This window comes from Poecile atricapillus, chromosome 12 (genome assembly GCF_030490865.1).
Source record: "Poecile atricapillus isolate bPoeAtr1 chromosome 12, bPoeAtr1.hap1, whole genome shotgun sequence".
NCBI classification, from domain to species: Eukaryota; Metazoa; Chordata; class Aves; order Passeriformes; family Paridae; genus Poecile; species Poecile atricapillus.
Window position 1 is genome coordinate 2,932,072 of NC_081260.1, and position 27,679 is coordinate 2,959,750.

General features: G+C 42.7%; 1 protein-coding gene across 5 annotated transcripts; it reads left to right on the plus strand.

Annotated features, from left to right (window-relative positions):
* Positions 1 to 251: 251 nt before the first annotated feature.
* ATP7A (ATPase copper transporting alpha) lies at positions 252 to 26,767 on the plus strand. 5 transcript variants are annotated; one of them, XM_058848279.1, is made up of 23 exons: positions 252 to 366; positions 6,430 to 6,573; positions 9,030 to 9,519; positions 10,277 to 11,008; positions 11,723 to 11,929; positions 12,881 to 13,044; positions 13,675 to 13,836; positions 14,458 to 14,534; positions 14,719 to 14,944; positions 15,312 to 15,545; positions 15,827 to 15,918; positions 16,322 to 16,449; positions 16,607 to 16,761; positions 17,055 to 17,189; positions 18,005 to 18,199; positions 19,201 to 19,383; positions 19,670 to 19,883; positions 20,515 to 20,661; positions 21,116 to 21,258; positions 21,569 to 21,772; positions 22,319 to 22,436; positions 22,927 to 23,029; positions 23,385 to 26,767. In XM_058848279.1, exons 2-23 carry the CDS (start codon positions 6,466 to 6,468, stop codon positions 23,656 to 23,658), a joined length of 4,491 nt encoding a protein of 1,496 aa, XP_058704262.1. In that variant the 5' UTR covers positions 252 to 366; positions 6,430 to 6,465; the 3' UTR covers positions 23,659 to 26,767. The 5 variants fall into 5 exon arrangements, with proteins under 5 accessions (XP_058704262.1, XP_058704266.1, XP_058704264.1 ...); XM_058848281.1 differs by lacking the exon at positions 252 to 366 and adding an exon at positions 384 to 575; XM_058848280.1 differs by lacking the exon at positions 252 to 366 and adding an exon at positions 988 to 1,103.
* The last annotated feature ends 912 nt before the right edge of the window (positions 26,768 to 27,679 follow it).

The window sequence follows — 27,679 nt, forward strand, 5'->3', positions numbered from 1 at the left end:
GGGTGGAAGGGACCCAGATTTGGGGCGGTTCCAACCCTGTCTCTGCATTTAACTTGTTCACAGTACAAGTGACCAGAGAAATTAGGCGGGAACAGGACAGTTATGGGGTCATGCTGGTGTTTGATGATCAGACAATCCCAGGCCGCTTGAGAGGAACCTTGAAGTGCAGCTGGTTCTGTCGCTGCGTGGCGGGCGGGTTCCTGTCGCGATACAGCGACAGCGGCCCCGCCTTCTCCCGCTGCCGTCACGTGTCCGTCCGCGTCACGTGGCGGGTGGGCGGGGCCGAGCGGCGTTGGTCACGTGGCACGGCAGGGGAAGAGCCCGGCGGTCCCGGGCCGGGAGCGGCGATCGGAGCCCGCGGCCCCGGTGAGTGCGGACCCCGCTTGGTGCTCCCTTCCCTCCGGCAGTGCGGGTTCGCCTCGGGGCCCCGCCTTGGTTGTTTCCCTCTCAGCGGTGCGGACCCCCCTTGGGGCTGCCGCTCCCCCGTCCTCTGGGGCTGTCCCCGGCAGTGCGGACCCTCGGGGGGCTCTCGATCCATCCGTAGTTGTGGTCCGGGGGCGCTCCCGCGGCCTCAGGTGCGTGCGGACCCGCCCTGGGGGCTCCCGCTTTCCCCCGCGCTCCGGGGCTGCCCCCGGCCCGTTGTCACCGTGTCCCCGCGGGAGGTGGCGTGCGGCGGTGCCGGCTGCGTGCCCCAGACGGGAGGGGAGCGTCCGGGCCCCAGAACGCGCCCGGCTCGGCCGGGGTCTGCCCAGCCCCTCGGAGGGGCCGTCCTGTGTGTGAGGGTCCCCGCATCCTGGGGAGGTGTCCCGGGCTTCACCCCCAGAGCGTCCTGGCGGCATCTCCGTGTCCCGGCGCAGCCCGGAGCCAGAACGGCGTTTGGTGCTCAGCCGCTTCCCGCAGCCCCCGGGGCTGCTGCGGGCCGGGAGCCCGGCCCCGCCGCCGGGGCTGCTGCGGGCCGGGCGCGCTGTGCTTATAACCGAGCATCCACGTTTCGGGACTTGGCACGCAATAAGTCTGCATTCAATCGGAAAAGTCTCTCTTGTGCTCCTGTCAATGGCCAGATAAAGTCACTGAGCGCATGAGTCACTGAGCTCCTGTTCCAGGTCTGAGCTGCTTAGCTTGTCCCTCTGAAACACCTTAGTGTCTATTATGTCACCTTATGATGGTAGCACTCTGTGCACAAGCACCTTTGTCTAATTAAAAGCATAGTGTGGATATTCTAGAAAAGGGCAAATAGTTGTTGATGATGCTTTGCGGTGAAATCTCACAAAAATGAGCAACACAACTTAACTGTTGCCTCCCTGTTTTCATGTTCTAGAAATTGTGTGTAAGTAGTGTAAAGTTAAAATCTTAAAGTCTTTCATGCAGCCAGCAAAGGTTGAGTTTCTGTACTAAAAAACTTGTTGAATTGTGTGGATGTAAATAGGCAAAGATTTGATAGTGTGGGACTTTGTGTGTATGACAAAGCCCTGTGTGAGCACAAACACAGTTTGATTGGAAATTAATAATTACAATGTATTTTCTTAGTAGAGAAAAGACCTGAAGCTTTTTTTTTTTCTTTCCCAGGTGACAAAGCAGGGCAGCAAAAGCTAACATGATATGTAGTTTGTTGTCTTACTCCTCTTATTTTTACTGTATAATGCATTCCATGTTGTACTGCTGAGTACTTTGAGACTAAGCTTAAGACAGAGGAGCATCCATTGACCTCGGTATGCTCACATAACAAGGGGCTATAAATTATATTCTACTCATAATATTTCCTATGGTTCTTCCAAGGAAATGTTCATTTTCTCCAGAAATCTGAGTTCAGGAGGTTGTGAAAAGCCAAGAATGAGTTCAAAGATTTGCTTAGAATTTGTCTCAAGTACTGTAAAACTCCTTAGAAGCGAAGCAGAATGTTTTCAATGTGTGCTTTTTTTTCCCCCCATGCAGTTAGTATAGAATTAAATTCCCTGAGAGAAATTTCCATCCTCTGCTGACCAAGCAAGGCTTGTTAAAGTCTTGAGCAACATGAATTACAACCTATTTAAAGTGTCACGTAGCTGTGACATTTATTGCAGATGTGCAGTTTCTCTCTCAATGATTAAGCCTCATCTATCCCGGGGCCTCTCATACATATCTCCTATCTAGTCACACTTTCTAGTGGCTTTGTTTGCACATGAACCCTATAAAACCTCCTTCTTCCCTGTTGGGCCCATCTCCTGTAGCGCTTTTCAAGCCCAAGGGTGAGATGATGCAGTTTTTTCCCTTTCCTGCCCTTTGCCCTGCAGACACTCAGGGACAGGAACCTTTTTTCTATTTAATATAATAAGTAATTTAGCTTTCTGCTGCCATAAATAAAGCAAGGTAAGTAGCACTTGGCCATTTAGAAATTTAATAAAATCCAAAGGTTGTAATTAAACCTGCTAGGTTCTGTTGCTGTTTGGTATTTGTGTGCTATTTGCCAAGCTGTGACCTCTTTTAATTTCAGCAGCTATAAATTCAAGGTAATTATGAACTGGTGAAAACTGGAGCTGTACAGGTAACCAGAAGCATCTCTCTTTCCTGGTTGTCTCCCTACTAATCCCAAAACTGGCACAATGTCTGTGGGGCACAGAGCTTTGCTGCTCTGTGGTGCCTGGGTGTGCTCAGATATTAGAAGCACCAAAGTGCCTTTTTTTGGGTTAAATGGGACTCTTGAGTTTTTACTGGTGTTGTAATTTCCTCTTTGTATTGCTCTTTTTTTTTTTTTTAATTTTATTTTTTTTTTGGTAGTGTGGGTTTATTAATTACTTTGACCCCCTCTAGCTTTATTTCTTCAGATATTTTACTTGCAGGACTGGTGTTAGCATATCAAAAACGTCTTTAGAGAGATGAATGAGTGTCTCAGTCATTTTGTGCTTGATCACTGCTGAATTTTCCTTTCCATAGGGAGAAATTTCTGTTGGAAGTAGAAATCACCTCTTTCTGTTGCTTCATTTGCTTCATAGAAGCACTGACTTCCTCCAAGAAAATGGCACTAACTACAGAGCTGGTAACTTGTTAAGGGAGCTGCCATTTCTTTGTGTTCTCAAACCCTGAAATTCTTTGCTAATTGATGGTAAAGGTGTTTTATAAATGGAGCATTGCATTGGTTAAGAATAAAAAGATTATTTTTTCTCTAAAACCTATGTAATCCATAACTTAGCATCTCATGTCTTTCCAGTACCTCAGCTTCAAGTTTTTTCTCTATAAGAAAATACATTATAATTAAAAGGATGTGTCCATGCTAACTTGCACAAGTCATTGATGTGAAATATATGGATTGCTGCAGATATTTTGATGTCTAAGTCTATTTTCATGTAAACTTGGGAAAATGTTAACCCAAATGAGGAGAACTTGTTAGTATTTATGTACCTTTTGTGGGCATCTAGTCCTAATTCATTACTGTAACAAGTATTTTCAGTCTGCTTAGTCATGGACTTCTTTAAAGTTGTCAGGAGGAGGAAATATGACAAATATTTCATTCAAGTTTCAGCCAAATTATTTCTACCTTGAAGCACTTGTAAGGGATGCAGAGCAACAGAAACTAAATGAATATGGCAAGGTAGAATACAGCCTCAGATTAAATTTAAATTTAACTGGTTTTCCTGGGAGTTTTGCAAGGAGAGGAAAAAAGGGTTTGTCTATTTAAAGTAACTGTGTATATAACTCTAAATTTATTTCTGAGAACAAGATCTCTCTGAAGCTTCAGGAGCACTGGAAATCCAGACAGTTTGGCTTCTGGAAATTTCAGCAAGGCTGTACAGAAAACAGAGATTGAGAAACAGCTCATTAACACTTCAGTGCTAATAATACCGTGTGACTGATTGAAGAGACAAGCATTGCTCATTAGATTTGGACATCCCTCATATTTTTAGAGAACCACCTGCTTTTAAAATTAGTATGAAAATGAGCAACCTGCAACAAAGTAAATAAAATTCCACGTTGGTTGTCTTCCCCACCAACCTGTGAGTTGTGCTCATGTCAGAGAGATCTGGGTTATTCTTAATTGAAGGTCAGAGAACAAAAAGAAAAGCCAGTTTGATCCAATAGATAAATTCTAGTGGTGGAAGTTCTGGCTTCAGTCCTAGTACTTCAGGGCCTTGAGGGGTAAAAAAGGAAAAATAATTTTTTATTCTTTTTTTTCATTTATTTTTCTTATGCCTTTATGGTTTTTGTTTGAATTACAGCCTCTTCCAGGAAGGGGTTTTCTCTGCTGTGTTTATGAATGAACAGCAGAAGGGCAAGGAAACAGACTGAGAAAATGGAGGAAACACTTTGCCCATACAAACTATAATAGTAATAGATGTGAAAAGAAGTTTAATGTTATTTTTACTTATTTAAACAGTTGGGTTTTTAATGCCTTGGTGGGCATTAGGTAGCAGTGCTGCTGGTTACTGTAATCAGTGCTAATTCAGTGTACTGCCAGTGTGGTTGCTGTTTGTTTGACAGAGAACTTTGAACATTGTATCTTGGTTTTGTAAAAATGGATATTACTGTGCTTACAGCTTGGGTCTCTTAAACCAAAGCACAGGTAAGGCAGAATCTTGCCAACCTTTGATTATTTTAGACAGCAGCTCACAGCCAAAGTGTCTCCTTACTTTATTTTTGTTTTCAAAGTACAGTAACAGCCCAGTCCAGGTTGGTCATGTACCTGAAATGCTTTTAAATTCACATCTCTCCAAATCTCACTGGGGGCAGATTGATTCTGTCTGTGATGTCTGATTTTAGTCCCAAGTGCCTGGTGGTGCACAAAGTTCCCTGTAAGTCAAGCGGTTTTTTGCAATTTTATTTGTATTTCAGGTTTGTGGGATATTGGTGTATCCCTGGCTGTGGAGTTCCAAGGCTGTCCTTGTGTGCTGGGTGTGGACTGAGCATTCCTTAGGGAAGAGCTGGGGAAGCACAGAGGATCACATTTCAATAGGATGGCAGGAAAGCGAATGTTTTCTTAAGGAACTTAGTGAGTTTTAAAGTCTTTTGTACCTCTGTGTGTGCTGAACAGCCTGAGAAAGGAGTTGCTGTATGAAATTTGCTTAAAATACCTCTGTGCTGGTTGATAATTTTTGTGACAGTTCTACATTTCTGTAATGTGTGGATAATCACACTCAATATTTGTAAATATATTCACACTCAATATTTGTTTCCAATAGCTCAGCTATTATAAAAGCAGGGGACAACGGAGATCTGTAATAACTCCTTTGGTAGAGTTGTCGTATTTCTGTTCTTAGCAGGGATGAGATGTATTTCATCTGTTGGAAAAGTCAATATTCCCAGTTTTATACTTCTTGCACTGCTTGTTAATTAAGTTCAACATTTAGTTTTTGTGCATCAGGGAGGTAAAGCAGTTTCTATGATGAAACTTCCTTGTGTTCTTACATGGTTTGTGGCACGTCTCAAAGTGAAAGCAGAACCCTCCAGGCCTTCTGTAACAGTCTGGAAATGTCACCATGGAGCAGGAAAAATTTATTTTACTAAACATCAATGTAATTGAATTTTCCGAGATAAGTCCTCAGGGTAAGAAAACAAGTTAAGCTTGTGCTTCACTTCAGTTCCTCAATTACTCATCAGATTTTACTGCTGCTTCCATTGCTGCCAAACATTAACTGTGATCATTTCCTTGGTCACTAACCTCTCTGTCAATGAAACTTTGCATTACTTTTTTTTCAAAATATTAAAAAAAAATCTGGAGATTTGCTTCTTTTGCCCTCTTTCCCCCTCAGTCACTTAACAGTTTGTGCATTGGACAAAAGAAGTCCTTTTCATTAGCTGTTATTTCTACAAATTTTATTTAGGTTCAATAATTTATTTTTTTTCTGGGCTTATTTTTAAGAACAAAAATAGTGATTAAACTCTTCAGAGGAGCAGAAATGAGACATTTCTGAACAAGGTGTGGCAAAAAGCTTGGTTTGCTTTGTGGACTAACTTCAATATCACTTGTTTTTCCAAACAGAGGGCAATACATGAGAGAGAAATGTGGAAAAACAGCGTTCCTAGCTGTGCCACCGTGGCTGATGTGCCATCCTCTTGTTTCAGCATTCCAAGAGCTGCTGTCCCACTCTCTCTCCTGCTTCTCCCTATAATTTAATATCTCACACCAGTGAATCACAGCTTGCAGCATGTAATTAAATGATCTCCTGTGTAACCCAATTTGAATACGAGATGTCTGATCACTTTCTATTTTTGGAAATTAATGGGAATAAATACGTAAAGTTTTCCACTCTGTTGTTACCTGCTCAGATTTTGACATCTACCAGTTCCATGTGGAGAATGTCCTCTGTTAAATCTCAGAATCCCAGAGTGGTTTGGTTTGGAAGGGACCTGGAAGCTCCTCATTCCAAGCCCTGCCATGAGGACTCCTTCCACTACACCCCTGTTTTCATTTCAATCTCTGGGAAATTCTTTAGGAACTAATGTCCTGATTGTTTATAGCCACCAGCAATGAGAAGATTGGAGTAGAAATTCACCATGGAGGCAAAATCTGTGGCCATTGGTGTGGAGGGGATGACCTGCAACTCCTGTGTCCAGAGCATTGAGCAGCACCTTGGGAAGATGAATGGGATCCACAACATTAAAGTGAGTGAGTCTAGCACTGCTTCTAGCAAAGATTTGGATGAGAAACCATGATAAATTATGCTCTGAGAAAGAAAAAAAAAAGTAGGAAGAGTTTATTCTCTACATTTCTTTGCAGGTTGTTGTTGGAGGTCTATTGGTGTATTTTTGGTAAATGAGAGAAAAAAAGGTGCTTGCTTCACTGTGAGGGGAGTTAAGTCATTGTTGCTCTTAATTTATTTTCTGCTTTACAATTAATTCAGTATTGTGAAGTAATGGGGGAAAAAAGTCGAGAATGGGGTTTGTCCTAATTCAGGCTTTCTTTGCCTGACTTAGTTTTAACCTTTTTCTTAGCTCAGAGGAGATGGCACCATTGTTAGTCTTTCTTCTGTCATGGGCAAAATATTGGGTTGTAGAACATTCCAGGGTGAGCTGATCATCCTTGCAGAATACATAATTTTACAGTAGTTTTAATAATAAAAGTAATTTAAAAGCTGGCAGACTTCTATGAATTTTGTGACCCAGCCTGTAGTAGAACGAACAGTTCTAACAACAGAAAATTGAAAAGTTTATTTCTTTAGTGTCTATGTTCTAAAAGCATCCCGTTACATTCTGTAGTTGTTGATTTTACTCCAAAGAAAATAACTTCTTCCTGGTTTTATCAACAGCTGACTCCTGTTTTAGTGGGGATATCTTAGGTGACCACTTGCTTTCCCAGAACTGGGCACAATTTTAATTTGGAGTGTGTGATCATTGTGTGGAGCTGTTTTTGCAAGACTCTTTGTGGTGCTCTTCCCCTGCAGAGCAGCTCCCTGTGTCCTGAAATAGGGGTTTGAGTACAGAAATTTTGTTGAAAAGCGGCAAAATTTACAAGACAGATAATTTTTCATCTTCCTTCAGCTGTAAAGGAGTTTTAATGTGAGTCTGTGCTGTGACAGATAAATCTCTGGGTGTCTGCAAGCATGAAGCCAGGCAAAGGCTAAAAGCAGCCTGTAAAATAATATCCCCGAACAATCTGATTTCAAAATCTTCTCTTTCTCCTTATTCTAGCAAAATAATGTCACTTTGTCAGCCTTGTGTTCAAAGTAATGTAGTTTTGTCAGCCTTGTGTTTTCTCACGTGATCTCTGAGAATACACAGGTGACTTTAGACAGAATAGGAAGGTTTATACAATGTGCATCCCCAGTGTCTTTTACAGAAGGAATGAAGTAGGTTTTTAAAAGAGCACTATTAAGACTTTTGAATTTAGGTTTTTAGGTGAATACCTTATCCCAAAGATGAATGCTATTTCAAAAGATACATTGCAAAACCTTAATCTGAGTAAAGCAGGACTCTTAAGAAACTTTGAGGTTATATTTAGTAATTATCCTTTCTACAGCATCAGAGCTTCATTCTAGGCAAATCAGTTGATTCAGAAAGTTCTCTGTAAATATTAAAACAGGGTTTTGTGTAGTGATTATGATTTAGGTCAGCAAGGGACATGAATGTCAGATGACTAATACAGACAAACAACTGCTTTTAGGTTATTCTGCAATGAAACCAATAAATGTCTATGTTGCTAATTCTGCTAAGGCCCATAATTGGGACAGAAATGAGGAAAGGTGGTTCTTAAAATTATTTAACTGATACAATTTAATCATGACTGTGGTCTTTAGGTTGTACCTTTGCCCAGAGGAAAGATAGAATTGAATTGATAATGTGTTTGGCCTCTGGCAGGCGTTGCTTTTTCCTTTTGGAAACTGCAATTATTATGTTTGATATATCATCTGTTGGGAGCAAATTGAATTGAGGTTATGTGTACTATCAGATGGGAAAGGTTATTACCAAATGAGGATGTCTCTGAATCACCCAAATGTACAGAGAGAGGAAAAACAGCTTCTTTAATGTTTGTCACATATCAGGTGTCTAAAGGGGGTTTTAGTGAACTCTGATGCAGGTTTTTGTTCACAGCAAGTTGCCATCCTGTGCCTCCATTGCCTGGAAATGCTGGGCTCCTTTCACTGCTGCTTAAAGCTGTGAGTTTTTTCAAAGAGTATTTTTTTCCATCCTTGTAGCCTGAGGGCAGTTTCTCCTAACTGCATTAGAATTGCTGCAAACTGATTCGAATTTCTTCTGTGGGCTGTTTTGCTCCAGGGATTGAATTAGGTTAGTCATCCTAATTCAAGTGAATTTGGCTCTGGAAGTTTCATTAAGTGCATTGGTGCTGTCTGGATGTTGCAAGTAGAAGTGGCCAGACAGACTCCTAAAGGATTCTGGAGCTGGGAGTGGGGCTGGGATCTGTTCTCTCCAGCCCTGTTGTTGCACAGGAGAGCAGGAGTTACTACTCAGTGCTGGCTTTGCTCTTTGAGGTGAGTAGTGAAAGTTTTACTGGACAAGTATTGCTAATCTTTGCAAGTAAAAGCAGTTTCTAGTCTGGTGCTGTGTCAGTTCCCAAGTCTTTGTGTTGCAGTTCACTCAATTGCTTTGTTCATCCCCTTGAGGTCTCCCTGGAGGACAAGAACGCCATCGTCATCTATGACTCCAAGCTGCAAACTCCAGTGACTCTGCAGGAAGCCATCTGTGACATGGGATTTGATGCTACCCTGGCTGATTCAAAACCACAACCTGTTCTACCTGACACAATTTTCCTCACCCTCTCTGCCCAGTCAGCCTTAACACCCAGGCAAATTTGTGCCACACTGCTGAAGAACAAAGGGATCCTGGATGTGAAAGTGTCCTCTGATCAAAGAACAGCGGTGGTGACTTTCATCCCTTCCATCACCAATGGCAGGCACATTACCCAGATGGTCCCAGGGGTAGATCTGAACATCTCTGTGCCAGAAGTAACACCTGGAACTTGGGGAGATTGCAGCTGGTCCCATGGGAGCAGTGCTGTGCTGCGCCTGAAGGTTGATGGCATGACCTGTCACTCCTGCACCAGCACCATTGAGGGCAAGCTTGGCAAACTGCAGGGAATGCAGAGGATTAAAGGTAAAACCTTGGTGTGTTTTTATGAAAATTGAAGCTGGCAGATTGCAAGGCATTCAACAGATTAGAGGTACAGCCTTAGTGAGTTTTTATGTAAATTGAGGTTGGCCATGCTGTTTTTCTTCTGATGGTGTTGCAGATTTTAGATGAGATAGCTGAGCGTGACAGTGACTCTTTGTGGGACTGGGTATTTAATTATATTTTTAATGTGGACTAGAAATGAAGAAAGGAGCCCACATTGTATGAAGGATGTGGCTGTTACATGTGTGATAGTGCTCAGTGATTGTTTTGCATTTGGTCGGGAGCCTGGAGTAGTTGTGTTCCGTAATCTTATTACCAGTTATAGAAACCTCTAATAACAGATGTCTTTTTTAAATTGTGATTAATGATAGTTCATTTTTTTCTGTCCAGTTAAAAATCTAAAAGGCAAGACCAGCTTACTGATATAGCTAGCTTTGGGATAAGTGTATTGCCATAGACCTCAAAACAAGGATAAATTCAGTAAGTCATGATGCAATTTGTGAAAATCCTGTGGAAAGAGCAAAAATTTGAGGAGGAGTTGAAAATTGTCATAGTACTAGACAAAAACTGGCTGAAGAACTAAGTTGTTTGATCTTTACCAAACCAATGGAATCTCCTTTCTGTTGCAGTTACATTTCTGACCATTTAAAGTGTTGCTGGAAAGCTTTGACAAGATCCTGTGATGTGCTTATTATGCTTAGGGCAGTGACACACACTTATTTTACTGATTAATTTCCAGTGTCCCTGGACAGTAAGGAAGCTGTTGTTGTCTACCAGCCTTCTCTAATCACAGCAGAAGAAATAAAACAGCAAATTGAAGCGGCAGGTTTCACAGCAACCTTCAAAAAGCAGCCTAAACCCCTGAAGCTCGGTGGGATTGACCTGGAGAGGCTGAGGAATGCTCAGCCCAGGGACTCTGAGGCATCACAGATGGAAAGCTCCAGCGAGACTGGCACAAAGACAGTTGTGTTCAGAATTGAGGGGATGCACTGCAATTCCTGTGTCCTCAACATCCAGAGCACCATATCAGCGTTACCGGCGGTGACGAGCGTCGTGGTTTCTCTAGAGAACAAATCTGCTGCTATAAACTACAACCCAAGCTTAATTAGTATAGAAAAACTGAGGAAAGCTGTGGAGAATGTGTCTCCAGAGAGGTTCAGAGTCAGCCTTCCTGAGGAGCATGAGAACCTGGCACTTCTGCCCACGCTGGTGTCTCCACTGAAATCTCACCCTGCTTCCAAGGATCCCAGCCAGCCTCTCACTCAAGTTGTTGTGATCAATATTGAGGGCATGACTTGCAGCTCCTGTGTGCAGTCCATCGAGCGAGTGCTGTCCCAAAAGGCAGGTGTGAAATCTGTTCATGTCTCTCTGCCAGATGGAAATGGGACTATAGAATATGACCCGCTGCAGACAAGCCCAGAAGACTTGAGGTCCTCAATAGAGGATATGGGATTTGATGCATCTTTTCCAGGTAATAACATCTGAAACAATTTTAAATTTACAAGGGTTGTGCAGTTTTAGGATTTGGTACCACCCAAGATGAAATTTAGCAGCTGACATAGACTTTGTGCTTGCCAAGAGAAGTTTTATGTCTTCACTGCTGAGATCGTTAAAGATAATGTGCACATCCTTTAAAACATCAGATTTATTCAAATTCTTGAGGTGTCTGGCAATATGAATATGTCAGATAAATGCTGTTTTATGTCAATAGCTGCAGAAGTGGTTGGGTGCTCACATTTAATCCTTTTCACCCTGTTCCTGCACAAACAGAGCATCCCCTGAATTGCTGTAAGGAGCCTGTAGTTCCAGAGCCTTTCTCTAAGGTTAAAAACATGGGTTTTGCTTATGAAACATGCACTTGATTACAAGTTCAGCTCTGTGCTCCAGGTAAAGGCAATAAAACTGTGTAAAACTAAGGTTGAGAGGGAGAGGTTTTGCTTACAGCTTCAGGAGAGGACAGAGGATGTGCAACAGAACTAGGACAAATGAGGAAAGGCGAAAGGAAAAATAGTAACAAGCCAATAAGTTAATCAGTGGCCCACCTTTGTCTTGTTTTCTTTTGCTGACAAGGTGTGTACAGTCACCATTTCCATTTTCAGTCTCGGTGAACAGCAGTGTGTCCCAGCAGCTCATCCCTCCCTGCACTGGCTGTTCACAGTGTCACAAACTGCAATCTCCTTTCCAGCAAAGGCTGAGCTCCCTGTGGCCAAAGCTCAGCCCTGCCCTGAAGCACAGCTGGATTCTCACAAGCCTGAGCCACCCTCCAAAGTGCCACCAGCCCACCTTGGCAGGCAGGAGAGCAAAACCATCTCCAAGTGCTACGTGCAGGTGACAGGAATGACATGTGCCTCGTGTGTGGCCAACATCGAGAGGAACCTGAGAAGGGAGGATGGTGAGATGTGTGTCATTGTGGTCTGTTACATTTCCAAGCATTTGTTTGGAGAATCCATCTGGCTTTTGTGGTGTTTTTAAGGGGTGGGTTATCAGGACAAGTGTTCCTCCTCACCTCTGGCCCATAGGGTGGGAACAGGGACATCCTTGCTGCTTTATGGACAAACTGCCCAGACGCTGATGTTGCAAAAGCAGAGGCTGAGTGCTCCAAAGAATATTGGGATCAAATAGGGAATCCTTTTGAAGGTAAACCAGCTCTTTCCTACTGGAGGGAGGTTCCCAGGTGTGCAGCTGAAAGGCAGAAGCAGTTGTGTGCTTTAGGAAGCTGTGAGAAGGGACAGTGTGAGGGGATGAAAGGGGCACAGGTTAATTTTAGCTTTGCAAGTCAGGGCAGTGGTGGCTGTGATTATATTTGCAGGAACAAACAGTTGCATGACTGTGATGTAACAGTCATTAATGCAGACTGTGTTTAATTATTGTAATGAAGATGGATGGGTTTCGAGTCAGCTTGGATTTTAATTTTTTTCATCCTAGAAAGTGGATGAATGTAAATACTCTCAGTGCCCAGTGGGATTGCACTGTTGGATCTGCCCTTTCTTGTACAGGTTCTCCTTAAAAAAAGCATCCAGAAATGATCAATGCAGATCAGAGAAATATGCAGCACTGTGGTTTAAAATAATTTATTTTAAGGAAAAATAGATAATTTTTCATATAGCATGGAGAGAATGTTTGTAATTAAACTGTTAAAAGTATGCTGCTCATGTGGAATGATGCTTTTATCTGTCACACCTGCACTGAGGTGCTGCTGGAGCTTCCAAACACGAGGCTGTTTTTCTTTATATACAACACAGAAGCTTTCCCAACTTCAGTATATTGTGTTGTGTATTCATGTTACAATAAAAGTAGGATATTTCTTAAGCCTGAAATGCCACTCACACATTTTGTTTCCTAGGAATCCACTCGATCCTTGTTGCCCTCATGGCAGGGAAGGCAGAAGTGAGGTACAACCCTGCTGTCATTCACCCTGCAGCTATTGCAGAGCTCATTCGGGAGCTGGGCTTTGGAGCCACCGTGATGGAAAACTGCGGGGAAGGAGATGGGATTCTGGAACTTGTTGTAAGCTGATCATTAAACCCAGCCACCATTACTTTAATCTGTTGGATGTGCCTGTGTTAGTGTCCATTTCTTAGAGATTAATTGTGTGATAAGATTAATTTATAAAAAATTAAGTATAAGGGTACGTCAGGTATGTATCACAGATTTTATCTTGGCCTGCAAACTGTGCTGGCTCACTACTACTACACTGAAAATGCAGAGAAATATTCCTGTTTCCTTCTGTTTGGTCTTCCTGTTGCCAGAATTTAGCCCTTTTTTTTATTTTTCCTTTTTGAAGCTGAGTGTATCTCAGTGTCCCCCAGCTCTGAGACTGAGCATCCAACAGAGCTTCAGCAGGGCTTAATAACCTCATCCCTGTGCTGTGCTTCCTCTAGAAGGGTTGGAGGGGGACTTGAGCAACTTGATTTTGTGAGAGGCATCCCTGCCCACGTCAGGGTTGGAACCAGATGGTCTTTAAGGACCCTTCCAGCCCAAACTGCTTTTTGATTCCACAGTGCTCACACCCCAGATCAAAGCAATAAATAATGCAGCGTAGTCACAAGCACTTTTCCTGCTTGTTAAGATGTATTTGCCAGGTAACTTGTGCTTTGCTAACAGGTTTAAATAAATAAAATAACCTTTATTTTACAGGTGAGAGGGATGACCTGTGCCTCCTGTGTGCACAAGATAGAATCCACCCTCATGAAGACCAATGGTGTTTTGTACTGCTCAGTAGCTCTGGCGACCAACAAAGCCCACATCAAGTATGACCCTGAGGCCATTGGTCCTCGAGATGTCATACAAGTGATAAAGGTGAGTCTCATGTAGGCACCGAGTCTCCTACGAAATCCAGTGTCCTCAGAAGAGTTACACACCCCAGAAATAGAAGGAAAGGTTGTCAAAGCAAAAAAATAGATCTCTCTCCTTCCATCTTCTTTCTTCTTAGTGCAGGTTTTTGCTGCTGATTTGTGTGTTCTGGCTTAAAAATGCTCTGTTACAACTTTGCCTAAGTTTTTAAAAATAAATGATGTCTACCAGGTCATGGTAGACTTGGAGATACCAGCTACAGGTTTGTAGAAAAATAAAGCACATTTATTTAAAAATCAAGTACTGTAGCAGTACAGTAGAGGTGAAATAAGTTTCTCAGCCTTCCCCTTCAGTTTCTCATTTTCTGTACTTTAGCAACAACCATTTTGGAAAGCCACATGTTAGAATAGCATTTTATTCCAGACAGGTAAATTTCTACATCAGATTGCTTTTCTCCTTTTGAAAAGTAATGAAACAATAGTAACAGACAACAGTAGCTAAACAATATTTTATATCAGAAACGTTAATAAAGTTAATCAAAAGTAAGACTGGCACCATCAGTAACTGAGCACAAAGTGCATTTCAGAACCCACTGTTCTCTTTTTTATTGTTCTTTTTTTCCCTTAGGATTTAGGTTTTACTACTTCCTTAGTCAAAAAAGATAGATCTGCCAGTCATCTGGATCACAAACAGGAAATCAGGCAGTAAGTATTCCTGAGCATACTAAGATTCCATAAACATCTTTGATTCTTCTTTGTTAATCAACTATCAATTTATGATTTTTCTCTGTGACTGTACAGACTTACTACTTAAAATATTATCCAGCAGTTGACTGCAATACAAGTTGGTTTTTTCCCTTTTTTTTTTTTTTATCTTTTTAAATCTGAGGTGGAAAAGGTCTTTTGTGGTGAGCCTGGTTTTCTGTATCCCTGTGATGGGGCTGATGATTTACATGATGGTGATGGACAGCCAGCTCTCGGATGCTCACGCACATCACAACATGAGCAGTGAGGAGATGGAGGCCCTGCACTCTTCCATGATCTTGGAATACCAGCTCCTACCAGGATTGTCTGTCATGAATTTCCTCTCATTTTTACTCTGTGTCCCTGTGCAAGTGAGTGGGGTTATGACTGCTCCTGCTTTGTTGGGCTGAAGTGCTCAAATTGGAAGATGATGAAGAAATTAAGTTTGAAAAGTGAATGCAGTTATACTGATGCAAAATGCTTTTGAGCATTATTTCTGCTGTTGCCAAAATAATGGATGCTGGGGACTCTCAGGGGCAGGGCAGTCTGTGGAGAGCTGCTGTGCACTGAGGCAGCTCCTGAGTCCCACTGGGAGGGCACTGGGAATACCTGAGAGTGCTGTGGGAAGAGCACAGCCCCAGCTAGAGCTGGGATTTTGTTCAGGGAGAGAGGCAAATAGCACAAATAAACTGGAAAAGCTGCTTCTGTGTGTAAGAGACGTGTGAAATGCCATTGCAGGTGTTTGGGGGGTGGCACTTCTACATCCAGGCCTCCCGAGCACTGAGGCACAACACAGCCAACATGGACGTGCTCGTGGTGCTGGCAACATCCATTGCCTTCCTCTACTCCTTCATCATCCTCCTGGTGGCAATGGCTGAGAGGGCCAAAGTGAACCCTGTCACCTTCTTTGACACCCCCCCGATGCTGTTTGTGTTCATCTCGCTGGGGCGCTGGCTGGAGCACGTGGCAAAGGTGAGAGAAGCAGAAACTTTCCTGAGGAACTTCCCACTGAGAATCACCTCAGAGTCCTGTGAACCTTGTAAAAGCATCCCATGGGTTCTTTTAACCTTCTGTGTGGTAAAATCATCTTTAATAACTGAACTAATAAAAGTTTGGCTTAATATCAGACTGTTTGCAGAAAGTGTTTTCTTAAAAGGGTAAATGGCAACACATGCAGTTGTCATTTACCCAGCTTTGTTTTGTTTTTTTTTTTCAATAGTATAGTCAGAAAAATATGAAAATTATTATTCTAGGGTAAAACCTCAGAAGCACTGGCAAGACTAATTTCATTACAAGCTACTGAAGCTACTATTGTTACCTTGGGCCCTGATAACGTTCTTTTAAGGTATCTTGCTTTATCATTTGCTTTTTTTGTTGCTCCTTTTTTGTTGTTAATAAGTTAAATTCACAGACAAATTTTACTGTTTTATAGAACTATGAAGCAAATAACTTCAGATTTGCTGACAGATAAAAATATTAAAATGCAGAATTAACACTGCTCTGCTTTGATTTATTGCTTCTTTTTTTTCTTTTCTGTGATAAGACAATTAGTGGATTTTCTTAACTGGAAAGTAAATAAAATTATGATAAAATAGGCCATTTCAAAGAGGTCTGTGACTTTCTTGTGATCGTTTTTGTATGCATTAATGCCAGGCAGTGGGATTGTGCTTTGTGTGTAGTGTCAGCTCCTTCTTTGTTTGGGTCACTCCACTTCCAGTCTCTTATAAAAAACATTTGCACTATTCCAGTGAGGAACAAGTGGATGTGGAACTGGTCCAGCGAGGTGACATTGTCAAGGTGGTCCCAGGAGGCAAATTCCCAGTGGATGGCCGTGTTATTGAAGGACACTCCATGGTGGACGAGTCTCTCATCACAGGTCAGCATTTGCTTTTTCCAAGTGTGGAAACCTTTTCCTTTAAACAAATCTGCAGAGGGGAAGTGGAAGCTGATGTTCTCCCCCTTGCTAGGAGTTGGCAGCTGTCCCAAAGGTGCCTTTTTCAGCAGGGTTGTGTCTGTTGTTGCTCTTGTCTCAGGTGAGGCCATGCCTGTGACCAAGAAGCCTGGCAGTACAGTCATTGCAGGCTCCATCAATCAGAACGGTTCCCTTCTGATCTCGGCCACCCACGTGGGAGCTGATACCACCCTGTCCCAGATTGTTCAGCTCGTGGAGGAGGCCCAGACCTCTAAGGTAGAGTATCATCCCATTGAACACTTGGGGTTTGCTGTTTCATGCAGGCACCAGCACACCAAATCACTGCAGGGGTGGCTGGGACTGCTTGGATTTGAATTGTAGCTGCATAATGAAGTATCTTGCTGAATAAGGACTTTGATCCTGTCTACTGAGCCAAGTCTCATCCTCTTATTAAGTAAATCTGTAATTATCAAGTGTGGCAAGCCAAGTGTGCTGCAAGCAGCAGCTGTGACTCTTCTGTGCCTTCAGACACAAACATGATGGTGCTGAGTGATGTTTCTCCTTCCCAGGCTCCCATCCAGCAATTTGCAGACAAACTTAGTGGCTACTTCGTTCCTTTTATTGTGGCTGTCTCTGTGGTTACCCTTTTTGCCTGGATTATAATTGGGTTCGTGGATTTTGAAGTAGTGGAAAAGTACTTTCTGGTAAGTAAATCTCCTTAAACACCTTCTGAAATATTTAATAAACAGCCTTACAATTCTATTAGACTACAGTAGTTCCCTTTCTGGATCACCCTAGCAGGCAGTTGCTGTTCTTGTTATTACATTTTTTACATTATGTATTTTTTTATATTGTATCATTCCTGCATTTATACTTAGAGAGTCCACAGTAATTAATCAACTCTTGTAAATTAGGATTAAAAAAAAAGAGTTAATTAAAAGAAGTAAATATTAAATATCAAAAATTTCCCACCATCCATCCCTTCTCTGTGGGAAAAAGAAGTTCCTCCTGTCACAAGCTCCAATTTCATATGTAGCTCTGTGGGAATTCATCTTGGCAATCAGTGGAATTCATCTTCATTACAGATTCCAGAGGAGGGTCAGGATGCCAACTTGAACTTAAGGGTTGCTTAGATCACAGGGTTTCTTGTTTCAAAACTATTTCTAATTAGAATTTCTCAGTTTCCAGGAAAGCCATCTTCATATCTGCTTTTTTTTTTCCTCCCTACTGTATATATTTTTGATAGAATATCTTTAATAAAAGTGCATCATTTAAAGAGTCGTAGCATGTCGTGTCTTTTTTAGGAAAATGTCCTATAAATAAAACAGTTGAGGGTGGATGCAGTATAGAACACAAATTGGTTAATTACTGATTAATTTAGTCATTCATCTCAGGTTTAGTGTGCTTTACGTTAGTATGAATACACAGCAGATATTTCCAACCTCCCAGACAAGGCGTAGTCAGATGTGTTGCTCCTATTGCTGGATTTCTCCCCTGACCAACTCCCCTCCGTGCCCAGGGCTACAACAAGAGCATTTCAGCAGCAGAGGTGATCATCCGCTTCGCCTTCCAGGCGTCCATCACGGTGCTGTGCATCGCCTGTCCCTGCTCCCTGGGCCTGGCCACCCCCACCGCCGTCATGGTGGGCACGGGCGTGGGCGCGCAGAACGGCATCCTCATCAAGGGCGGGGAGCCCCTGGAGATGGCACACAAGGTGAGCCCTGGGGTGCCCCAAGGGCTGCCCAGCCTGGGGGTGTTGGAGCCTGGAATACAGAGTGTGTGCCCTTGTTTCTGATACTAAGTTATGAGATCTAGAAAAACACTGAATTTCATGTAATATGAAATTCATGAGCAGGTTTTCATGGTGATACATGAAAACAAATGTTAAAGTTATATGAAAAAAGCTAAAAGTGTAAGTGTGTAGATTAGAAAGTTTTTTTAAATCACTGGGTGAAAAAGTTAGTTTAAAGAACAGGAGACAAGATGGAAGATTTAGAGTGTTGTCCCTTGTCCCTTCCTCTTTCTTCTTCATGTTCTCCTAGAGGTTTTTGGGTAGTAGTAAGCGATTGGATAGAAAATGCCGCAGTGCATCACAGAGGTGATGGGTCATTGAGTCATTAAGAAAAATAATATACATGTCTATTGTTAATTGGGTAAAAATAGATATAAAGATAAAAGAACTGCATATTTCGAGGCCATTTTGTGCATCAGACACAAAGTGTGCCACAAAGCCTTGTACCATCAGAAGAAGGAAATGTACCAAATTGCAAAGATTAACCTTGTGTAGCCAGCCTGGAGAGACCTGTTAAGTTTTGTGATCACCTGTTAATAAACACCAGAAACAAGATTCTAACGAGCTTGGGAGTTTTCTTCTAATCAGAAGAACTGAGATAAGCAGAGCTCCCCACAAGGGAGGATCCCAAAAAAATTCAGTCCAAAGGAAGCTGAGAAATCCAAGAACAAAAAGAAAAATACAAAAGAGATGCAGCAGAAACAAAGAAACAGAAAAAGGACTTTTTAGAGAAAAGTTACAGGGGGTGCTGGTGTTTTGCCAGCTGTTGTTGGAGCAGGTGGTGGAATATCCTGGTGGGTCCCGGGCAGTTCCATGTTAGGTCGTGGCTCTGTTTGGGAGTTTGGTTTTGAGTGGGTGTTTTTCTGAGGAATCTGTGCCTCCCTGCTCAGCTCCTCGATTGAAATCTTCCTGCTTTCCTGCAGGTGAAGGTGGTTGTGTTTGACAAAACGGGGACCATCACCCACGGCACTCCAGAGGTGATGCAGGTGAAGTTCCTGGTGGAGGGGAACCTCCTCCCTCGTCACAAAATGCTGGCGATTGTGGGGACAGCGGAGAGCAGCAGCGAGCACCCCCTGGGAGCAGCAATCACAAAGTACTGCAAAAAGGTGAGGGGCTCCCACACACAGCCTGCTGTGCAAGAACCTCTCCTGCAGGACTTCATCAGCACCACGAGACTCTTTGTGCAGATTTAGTCACTGTGTTACATTGGGAAAGCTGAAAACTGTAGAGCCATATAAATCACATCATGTTAGAGGCACCACTCACACCTAGATTTTGATGGTTATTTCTCTCCTCCTCTTTGCTCAACTGCACTTTATTTTGTGGGCTTTATAATTGCATTGTGCTTTTATGTATTTCAAAATTTCATCAGTTTCCATCTTCTTTTTCTAGGAGCTGAACTCAGAAACCCTGGGGACGTGTACAGATTTCCAGGTAGTTCCAGGCTGTGGCATTAGTTGCAAAGTCACCAATATTGAAGCATTGCTCTACAAGAACAACAGAATGGTTGAAGAAAACAATGTTAAAAATGTGACACTTGTGAAAATTGAGGAGAATGCACAAGAATCAGTGCAGCCTGCTTTGATCATTGATGCTGAGTTACCAAGTAAGTTAACTCTGAGTAAGAGAATAAAACAATTTTTACTGCTGTGTCCTTAGGATCCTTAGGAATGAGGTCACTTATTTCTGCCTTGGAGAACTGGGCTGACATCAAGGCACACATTAAATAGTTGCTCATTAGTTTATTTTGTGCTCATACATCACTCAGAACATTTAAGTTAAATACAATTTCAAGTTGCATGTTGAATATGGGACTGGAAAATCAGACAGGAATTGTCTGTCAGCTCTCTCTGGCTTTGCTTTGCTTTGTCCCAAATTACCATTTGCTAGCCAAAATTTTGAATTTGCATAACTGATTAGTTTTCACTCAATGACAGCTCATTGTTAGGTCTTTCAACTCCATAGGGCTGTTCATAGAAATGAGAAGCACTGAGAAATCCTTTCTACTGTCCTTTGACTTGTGGTTTTTGGCCCTCTGACATGGGGTGACTCCCCAGGACTGAAGAAACGTGTCTTCCCTTGTGAAGATCACATGAAGAGGTGATAGGGCAGAAAGTATTGAGGAATTCTTGATTCCTGTTTGGATTCCCTGCAGTTCCAGTGTATGCTGGGACAAGCTGCAGGGAAGCTCCCTTCTCGTCCACATGATAACACAGCATTGTGTTTTCTTCCTTCAGCTCGTGTGACCTCCCAGAAATACTCAGTTCTCATTGGGAACAGGGAGTGGATGACCAGGAATGGCCTCGTGGTGAGAGCTGAGGTGGACAAAGCCATGATGGAGCACGAGCGCAGAGGCCGCACAGCTGTTCTGGCAGCTGTGGATGGTGAGTTCAGGGCTGCTGCTGCTGTATTCAGTTTGATTGCCACTAAATACCACATAAAACATCACATGAATAGAGATTAATAAGTAGTGATGTCATAGCAGCTACACCTGAGCAGGGTAATGGGGATGAAAAGAGATAATTAATCAGTTTTACAGCCCTTTCTTATGGGAAAAGCTCTTCCTGCCTTTCTTAGCTGACAGGAGAGTTTGGCATAATAATACAATACAAAGACTTCAAAGAAAGCAAAAGGTGAAAAGGGAGACAAAATTAATTTATTTTTCATTATGGTTGTACAGTCCATGCTCTGTATTGCTTTAAACATTGCTGCACCAATACCTGCTCTCATCCCACTTCCTACTGTCAGTATGAACTGGTTCTGGAACTTAAAAGTTGCCTTTTTTCCCCCCTAAATTAACAAAGGTCTTTATTACAAACACTTTCTTTCTGTTTTCAGGAGTGCTCTGTGGCTTGATAGCTATTGCAGATACTGTGAAGCCAGAGGCTGAGCTGGCAGTGTACACTTTGAAGAGCATGGGCTTAGAAGTTGTCCTCATGACGGGTGACAACAGCAAAACAGCCCGGTCCATCGCCTCCCAGGTGGGCTGTGCCCTGTGCTGGGCTGGTTTCAGCAGGAAGGGTGGTGTGGCATGTTCATGTTGCAGGTGGCTGGGCTGCTGTGAAAGATGGTAGTTTCAAAAAACTGGGAATAAAGAATGCAAGAAGTTTTTGAATGGAAGTAACATGAGCTGTGAATTCAGAGCTGTTTTCATATCATCAGCTGGGCTTGCTCTTTAGCTCGGGAGTGATAATACAGGTTTCACTCCTCCTGGCCACATCACTCCAGGCAGGAGCTTTGACAGCTGCTGGAAAAGCTGTGTCCTCTCTCTCTCTCTCTCTCTCTGTTCAGGTTGGCATCACCAAAGTGTTTGCAGAGGTTCTCCCCTCACACAAAGTGGCCAAAGTGAAGCAGCTCCAGGACGAAGGGAAGCGGGTGGCCATGGTTGGAGATGGGATCAACGACTCGCCAGCCCTGGCCATGGCCAGCGTGGGAATCGCCATTGGCACGGGCACGGATGTGGCCATCGAGGCAGCTGATGTGGTTCTCATCAGGGTAAGAAATCAGAGGTAAAGGGAGCTGGTAGGAGGGGTCAGAAGGCCCAGGATGTTTTGGGTGATGCAGGGGTGCACAGTCTCCATCAGCTGGAGAAGTGGAGCAGAGATTGTGTTCACTGTATTTAGTGCAGTGATTATCCCACAAAGGATAAAAGTGATTATCCCACTTCCACATTTTCTGGGCACTGCACATTTTGGGGTAAAGTTTGAGACTGGCAAAGGAAGACAAAGTGAGCTGTCCTTTGGCAAACATAAATTACATTTGGGTAATGCACCATGGCACCTCCAGGGTAGCAGGAATGTCTTCCTGCACATCAGCAACTCCCTGGCAGACTGTGGGGAGTGTTTGGAGCTGTCCTGGGAGGTGCTGTGGACATTACCTGGATTATGATGGGTTGGCACTGAGCAGAACAGCCTGCTAAGAGCTCTCTGTGAATAGCCTGTTACAGCCAGTGCATTGTAGTGAGCTCTAAAACAAGACTGAAGACACCGCCTGTGTGCTCTCTGTCTCTCTGACTGCTCCAATGAACATTTTAACTTGCAGGATGACCTGATGGATGTGGTAGCAAGCATAGATTTATCCAGGAAAACCGTGAAGAGGATCCGGATCAACTTTGTCTTTGCTCTAATTTATAATCTCATTGGAGTTCCCATAGCTGCAGGTGTGTGAGTGCTGCCTGCACTAATTGGATTGGGCTCAGTGAGTAGAAGATTGCAGTGATTTATTGTTGTGTGGGAGAGTTTCCATTGTCTTTCTCTCTGGCTGTCAGTAAGGGCAGAGTTCTCTGCCTGGGGATGTTGCAGTGGAATATTTGTGAGCTGTCCTCCTCCCACACTGTGGCTCCTATGGATGTGCTCAGCACATCAAAATACCTTCAAGATAAAAGGTTTATTGAAAGAGCCTGAACCTGTGAGCAGGCAGTTTTATTGCAAGGTGGGCAGGACATGTCAACTCTGAGTTTCAGGCTGAGGTTCTAGTTGAGATAACCACAAATCCTTATGTATTAAATATTGGTCATTTAAACTAAAACCTCATTTACTAACAAATTAAAAAACAACTAGAACAGAACAGTCCATATGAAATTATATCTATTAATAAATGAATAATGCAGTGCTCCTGCTCTGAGCTTAACAGCTGGTGTCATTTTCTAGGTGTCTTCCTGCCCATTGGTTTGGTTCTGCAGCCCTGGATGGGATCTGCAGCCATGGCTGCCTCCTCAGTCTCCGTTGTGCTTTCTTCTTTGCTCCTAAAGATGTGAGTAGGAACAGTCTTGTGGTTTGTAACTTGGATTTGAAGCTCAGGTGTTTTACTTTGAGTGACAGAAAATAAATGTGCAACTGTGAGAGATTTTGAAGGCTTTTGAAGAACAGTTCAGGCAAGTCTGTGTTAAGCAGACAGTAGTGCTTAAAAATGTGATTTCTAATGTGAAGAGATGTACAAATCAGAAGTGTTCAGAATGGGAAATTCCTTAATGAACTTTGTGTGTTTGTGAGAAATCTTGTTGGTCAAATTATAAATGCCTCTGACTTGTGCATAATCAGTTTCTATCCATATTTCAATGTACTTCAGCTTCAGAGGTATTGATACATTTTGATTTCTCCTTCCTTAGGTACCAGAAACCAAGCTCTGAGAAGCTGGAGTTCCGTGCCCGTGGTCAGCTGAGGCACAAGAGCCCATCAGAGATCAGTGTCCACGTGGGCATCCATGAGAGCGGGGCTGGCTCCCCCAAGCTGAGCCTGATGGATCGAATTGTCACCTACAGCAGAGCCTCCATCACCTCCCTGTTCTCAGACAAGCGCTCAGTGAACAGCATCGTCCTCAGTGAGCCAGACAAACATTCACTTCTGGTGGGAGATTTTGAAGAGGATGACACAGCCTTATGAAAGCCTCGCTCCTCCCACCCCCACTGAGGCAAAACAAAACCCCAAAGTAAAAAACACAACCAAAACAGCTGTTGTGAGGTCTGTGCATGTCCTGATCTTTGTGGAGGTCTCCTGGATGCATTTCTTCTTCAGTGTAGAGGTAGATTTTGCAGTGACTTTCCAAGGTCTTTTGTGGTTTTTAATCTAGACTTACCAAAAATATCTGGTGCGGGGCTGTTGATGCTCACAAACAGGGCTGTGTTCCCATTCCATGGAGCTTGCAGTATAGCCTTTATTTTTGGCAAATTGTCAAAATACAATTAAGGAAACCAAGGAAGCAGAAACTGATTTTCCAGCCTTATACCAGGGTACTTTATGCATAGTGGAGTTCAGTACCGTGTTAAAAAATTGTGAATTTGCATCTGCAAAATCCTGAAGGTTCTGTTTGCAGAGAGATGTGCCTTACTTCAGAACCCTCTCACTCCTCCAGCCTGCCTTCTGCTGGAAATGAGTCCTCTCAAATGCCTTTTCTTGTTGTCAGCATCTGGTTCCAGCTTTTCACACTCCAGGCTCCAAATCATCTCCGTGGGATCCGGATTCCTGCGTGGCAGAAAATGGGGACATTTGGGGCCGATCCCACACTGAGCTCTGCACACTCTGACAGTCTCAGGAGAGTCTGTCTGTCTGAAGGTTGCCTGGGTTGGGAGCTTTGTTCATTCCCAACCTCTCCTAAGCCAAAAACTCCTGCAACACCTGAATGCAATATCAGTGTGAGATGGTTTTAGCCAAAGTGTTCAGCTTTAGGAAGGAGCAGCGCTCACCACCAGGATCTACTGGCACTCCTTCAGTGAACCAGGGGAGTTTGTCACAGACTGCCTTTAAAATCTTTACAGTTCAGGCTTTGCTTGTAAAGTGTCTGTATTCTAGGAATGGGCCCAGCATCACTACATTGGTTGATCCAAACCTCCTCTGCTTGGTCTGTGCAGATCCAGGCATTGTGAATTCAGACAGTTGTCATTTGTTGCTGAACTGCAATATCAAAATGCAGCTTTTGATCATGAAATCATTAATATCAAAAAGATCCTCAGTGAGAAGGAGATGCTCATCAGCAGTAGCAGGTTACCTGTTTGTTACTCACTGAGCCTTTCTCTCCCCCTCCACTGCTGAGGCAGCCATTGGCAGCAGTTGCTGCCCATCAAAAATGTTAAATTTCATTGTGAACTGCAGTCCATGATGTAAACATGTACCAGTTGTGCTTGTAGAGGAGAAATATTCAGTTTGGTGAAGACAAAGAGGTTCTCTTTAATGTTATGCTTTTTAACTCAAAGCCTGATGTCAGGGCATAGATTGTGTATGTAAAAAGTCCTGAGTAAACAGCTCTTGCTTTTTTATTTTATTTGAGAACCACCAGAAAAATCCCTTTGTGTGAGAGCAGAAGGGCTTTGCTGGGGGATGTGTTGTTAGGAAATCAGGGTACCTGTATTGCAGTGAGGAGAGCAGTAGCACGTGCTGCTGGTTCAAGAAACAAAATATTTCTGTAGGAGGATTTGGGTTCTTAATATCTCTAAATGAATATAGAGTATTTTTATAAATTAGATTGCACCTGTATGTAATGTGTGGTGGTGTTACATGCTGGGATACATCACAGCACAGCCATTCCATGAAGTTTGGTTCTCAGTTTGAAGCAGCAGAGCTGTTCTTACAAAGCAGATCCTTACCCAAAGCTGATTGTGTTAGGATGGGTTTTAGTGCTTTACAATCATGCAAAGATTTCAGTTGTCTTGTTTATCCACCCTCCTTCTCCATGTTCTTGGCACGGTTGTGCAGGTGAAAGGGAGGTATTTACATCTCTGTGCTGTGGGTGGTCTCAGTCACTCCTTCAGATGGGAGTTTCAGTGGATGGCAGGGAAATGACACATCACCCTCCCACTGCAGGAACCAGGGAGCTAATTCAGGGTTGAATTCCTGGTTAGTAAATAAAGCAGCATTAAGAACTTGTTTAGACAATTTCCAAATATATTTTTAGAGCACTTCAGCCTCTCATTGTCCAAATGCTGTGTAGGTTGAATGTTTACGGCTTTACCTCCCAACCTTTTCCCAACACAGGTGTTTTTTCTAGGCTTTATCATTTTCTGTGAAACTCAGTGTTTGATCCAGGTACAGCAAAATAAGGCTTTTTTCCAAACCAGGACACTTGAAGAGGTGCAGGATGATTATCAGGGAATAAGGAACAGCAGCTGCTGGCTGGGAGGGATGTGAGAGCAGCTTGTAGGGACACCCAGAGGATCAGGTTCAGATTTTTGAGTGGATTTTTGGGGAGAGGAAAGAACTGAACCCAAGGTGGGGGTGGGGGCAAGGTGCCTGTGATAAACTCAGATTTTTGAAAGCAGGTTTTCTGTCCAGCACTCCCCAAGGATGAGGTAATGACTTGCAGGATGTTTATCATGTGATTTAAATATTAAAAAAGGTGCTTTATGTTGAAGAACCAAAATCCCTTTCAGTTTGAATGTACAGTGCAAGTGAAATCGTGTGGGAGCTCCATGTTTTCCCAAATGTAAGTGTTTTAATATGTAAATAGGTCCCTCCTGTTGGAGACAGTTTGGATTCAGAAATTTAAAGTATCACTTGGAAGCACTCAGTTACAAACAATATTGTATTACTCCTTTGTCTATTTTATTGTTTTCTGTGTCTAGCTATTTATAAACCTGTGCTCTATTTAATAAAAAAAGTACATACGCTCCAGGCTTTAAAAGTTACTCTTTGAATCATACCAAACTTACTCTTAAAAGAATTTAAAACACTTGAAATTTTATACAAAAAAAATAATGTGAAGCTGCCAGAACACAATGGAAGCAAGAAAACACTTTTATTTATTAAAAACTATGTTTTTGTTTTGTTGGGTTTTTTTTGCTTAGAAGTTCCAGCAAAATGTTTTAAACTGAAGAACTTTTGTTATTCAGTTTTAGGGATGAAGAATGGAGAAGCAATGCTGGTTGGAATGTTAATGTAGGGCTGTTACAGTTCTTTGCATCTCAAAACATGTTGTCTCATGTTTCCTATTATTTTAAGACTGTGCCTCCATCATTCTAATGGCAATTATAACCTCTGTAATAAAAATGTAGCATCTGAAGGCTGTTTAAAATCATGTTCTTTCATCTCCTTTAAATATTTGTAGCTGTCTCAGCAAAAGGCCAAGGATTGGGGTTTAGGTGTGGTTCCAGCTCTGCTAAACACTAACACTGGAGCAAAAACTGAGCCTGTAGAGTTGTGGGGCTGGTGAAAACTGGGAAATTGTGGAATAATCTTGTGTAGGAGCATCCCTGTGTTAACAAATGGGGGAAGAGTTTGGCTCAAAGCCTGTCCCAGCAGAGCCAGAGCTGCTCCCCCAGGACTGAGGTTTGTAACATCTCCACGCCCTTTGGGCAGGTGTTTCCAGGGGTCACTCATCCTCACGGTAAAAAAGGGGTTTCTTGTGTTAGGATGAAATTTCCCATATTTTGGTTTGTGCATGTTGACACTTTTTCTGTCACTGGGTGTTACTGAGCACAGTCTGGTTCAAGTTGTATCCAAGTAATTCCAAAATGAAGAATTTTGCTTTTCCTTTAGACACAACCCTCTAATTTCATCCTCTTGGACTGTCTCAGGCCTAGTATGACCATCAGGTGTGGAAACCCTACAGTTTGAGCACTTGTGGTTTGGAAAATGCAGGTTTGTTGCACAAAAATAGTGACCAAAATATGTGGGACTGATTAATTTAGGCCTTGAGTTATTTTGGGTTAGGGCAATATGTGAACCTTCTTGTTTCAAATGGAACTGGTTTTTAATTCAGTCAGAGCTAAAACAAATAAATAAAACACAAACCAAAACCTCATTAAGTAGCCAGGAGGTCCCAAATCCTATGGACTAAGCTGTGAGACAAAAATCTCTGCATTTGTCTGGCCAACAACCCTTCATTGTGATGGAACACCAACTTTAATATAGAATTAAAAATTAAGACTCTCCTGGAATTATAAAACATCTCTTATTTCCTGAAACCTGACAC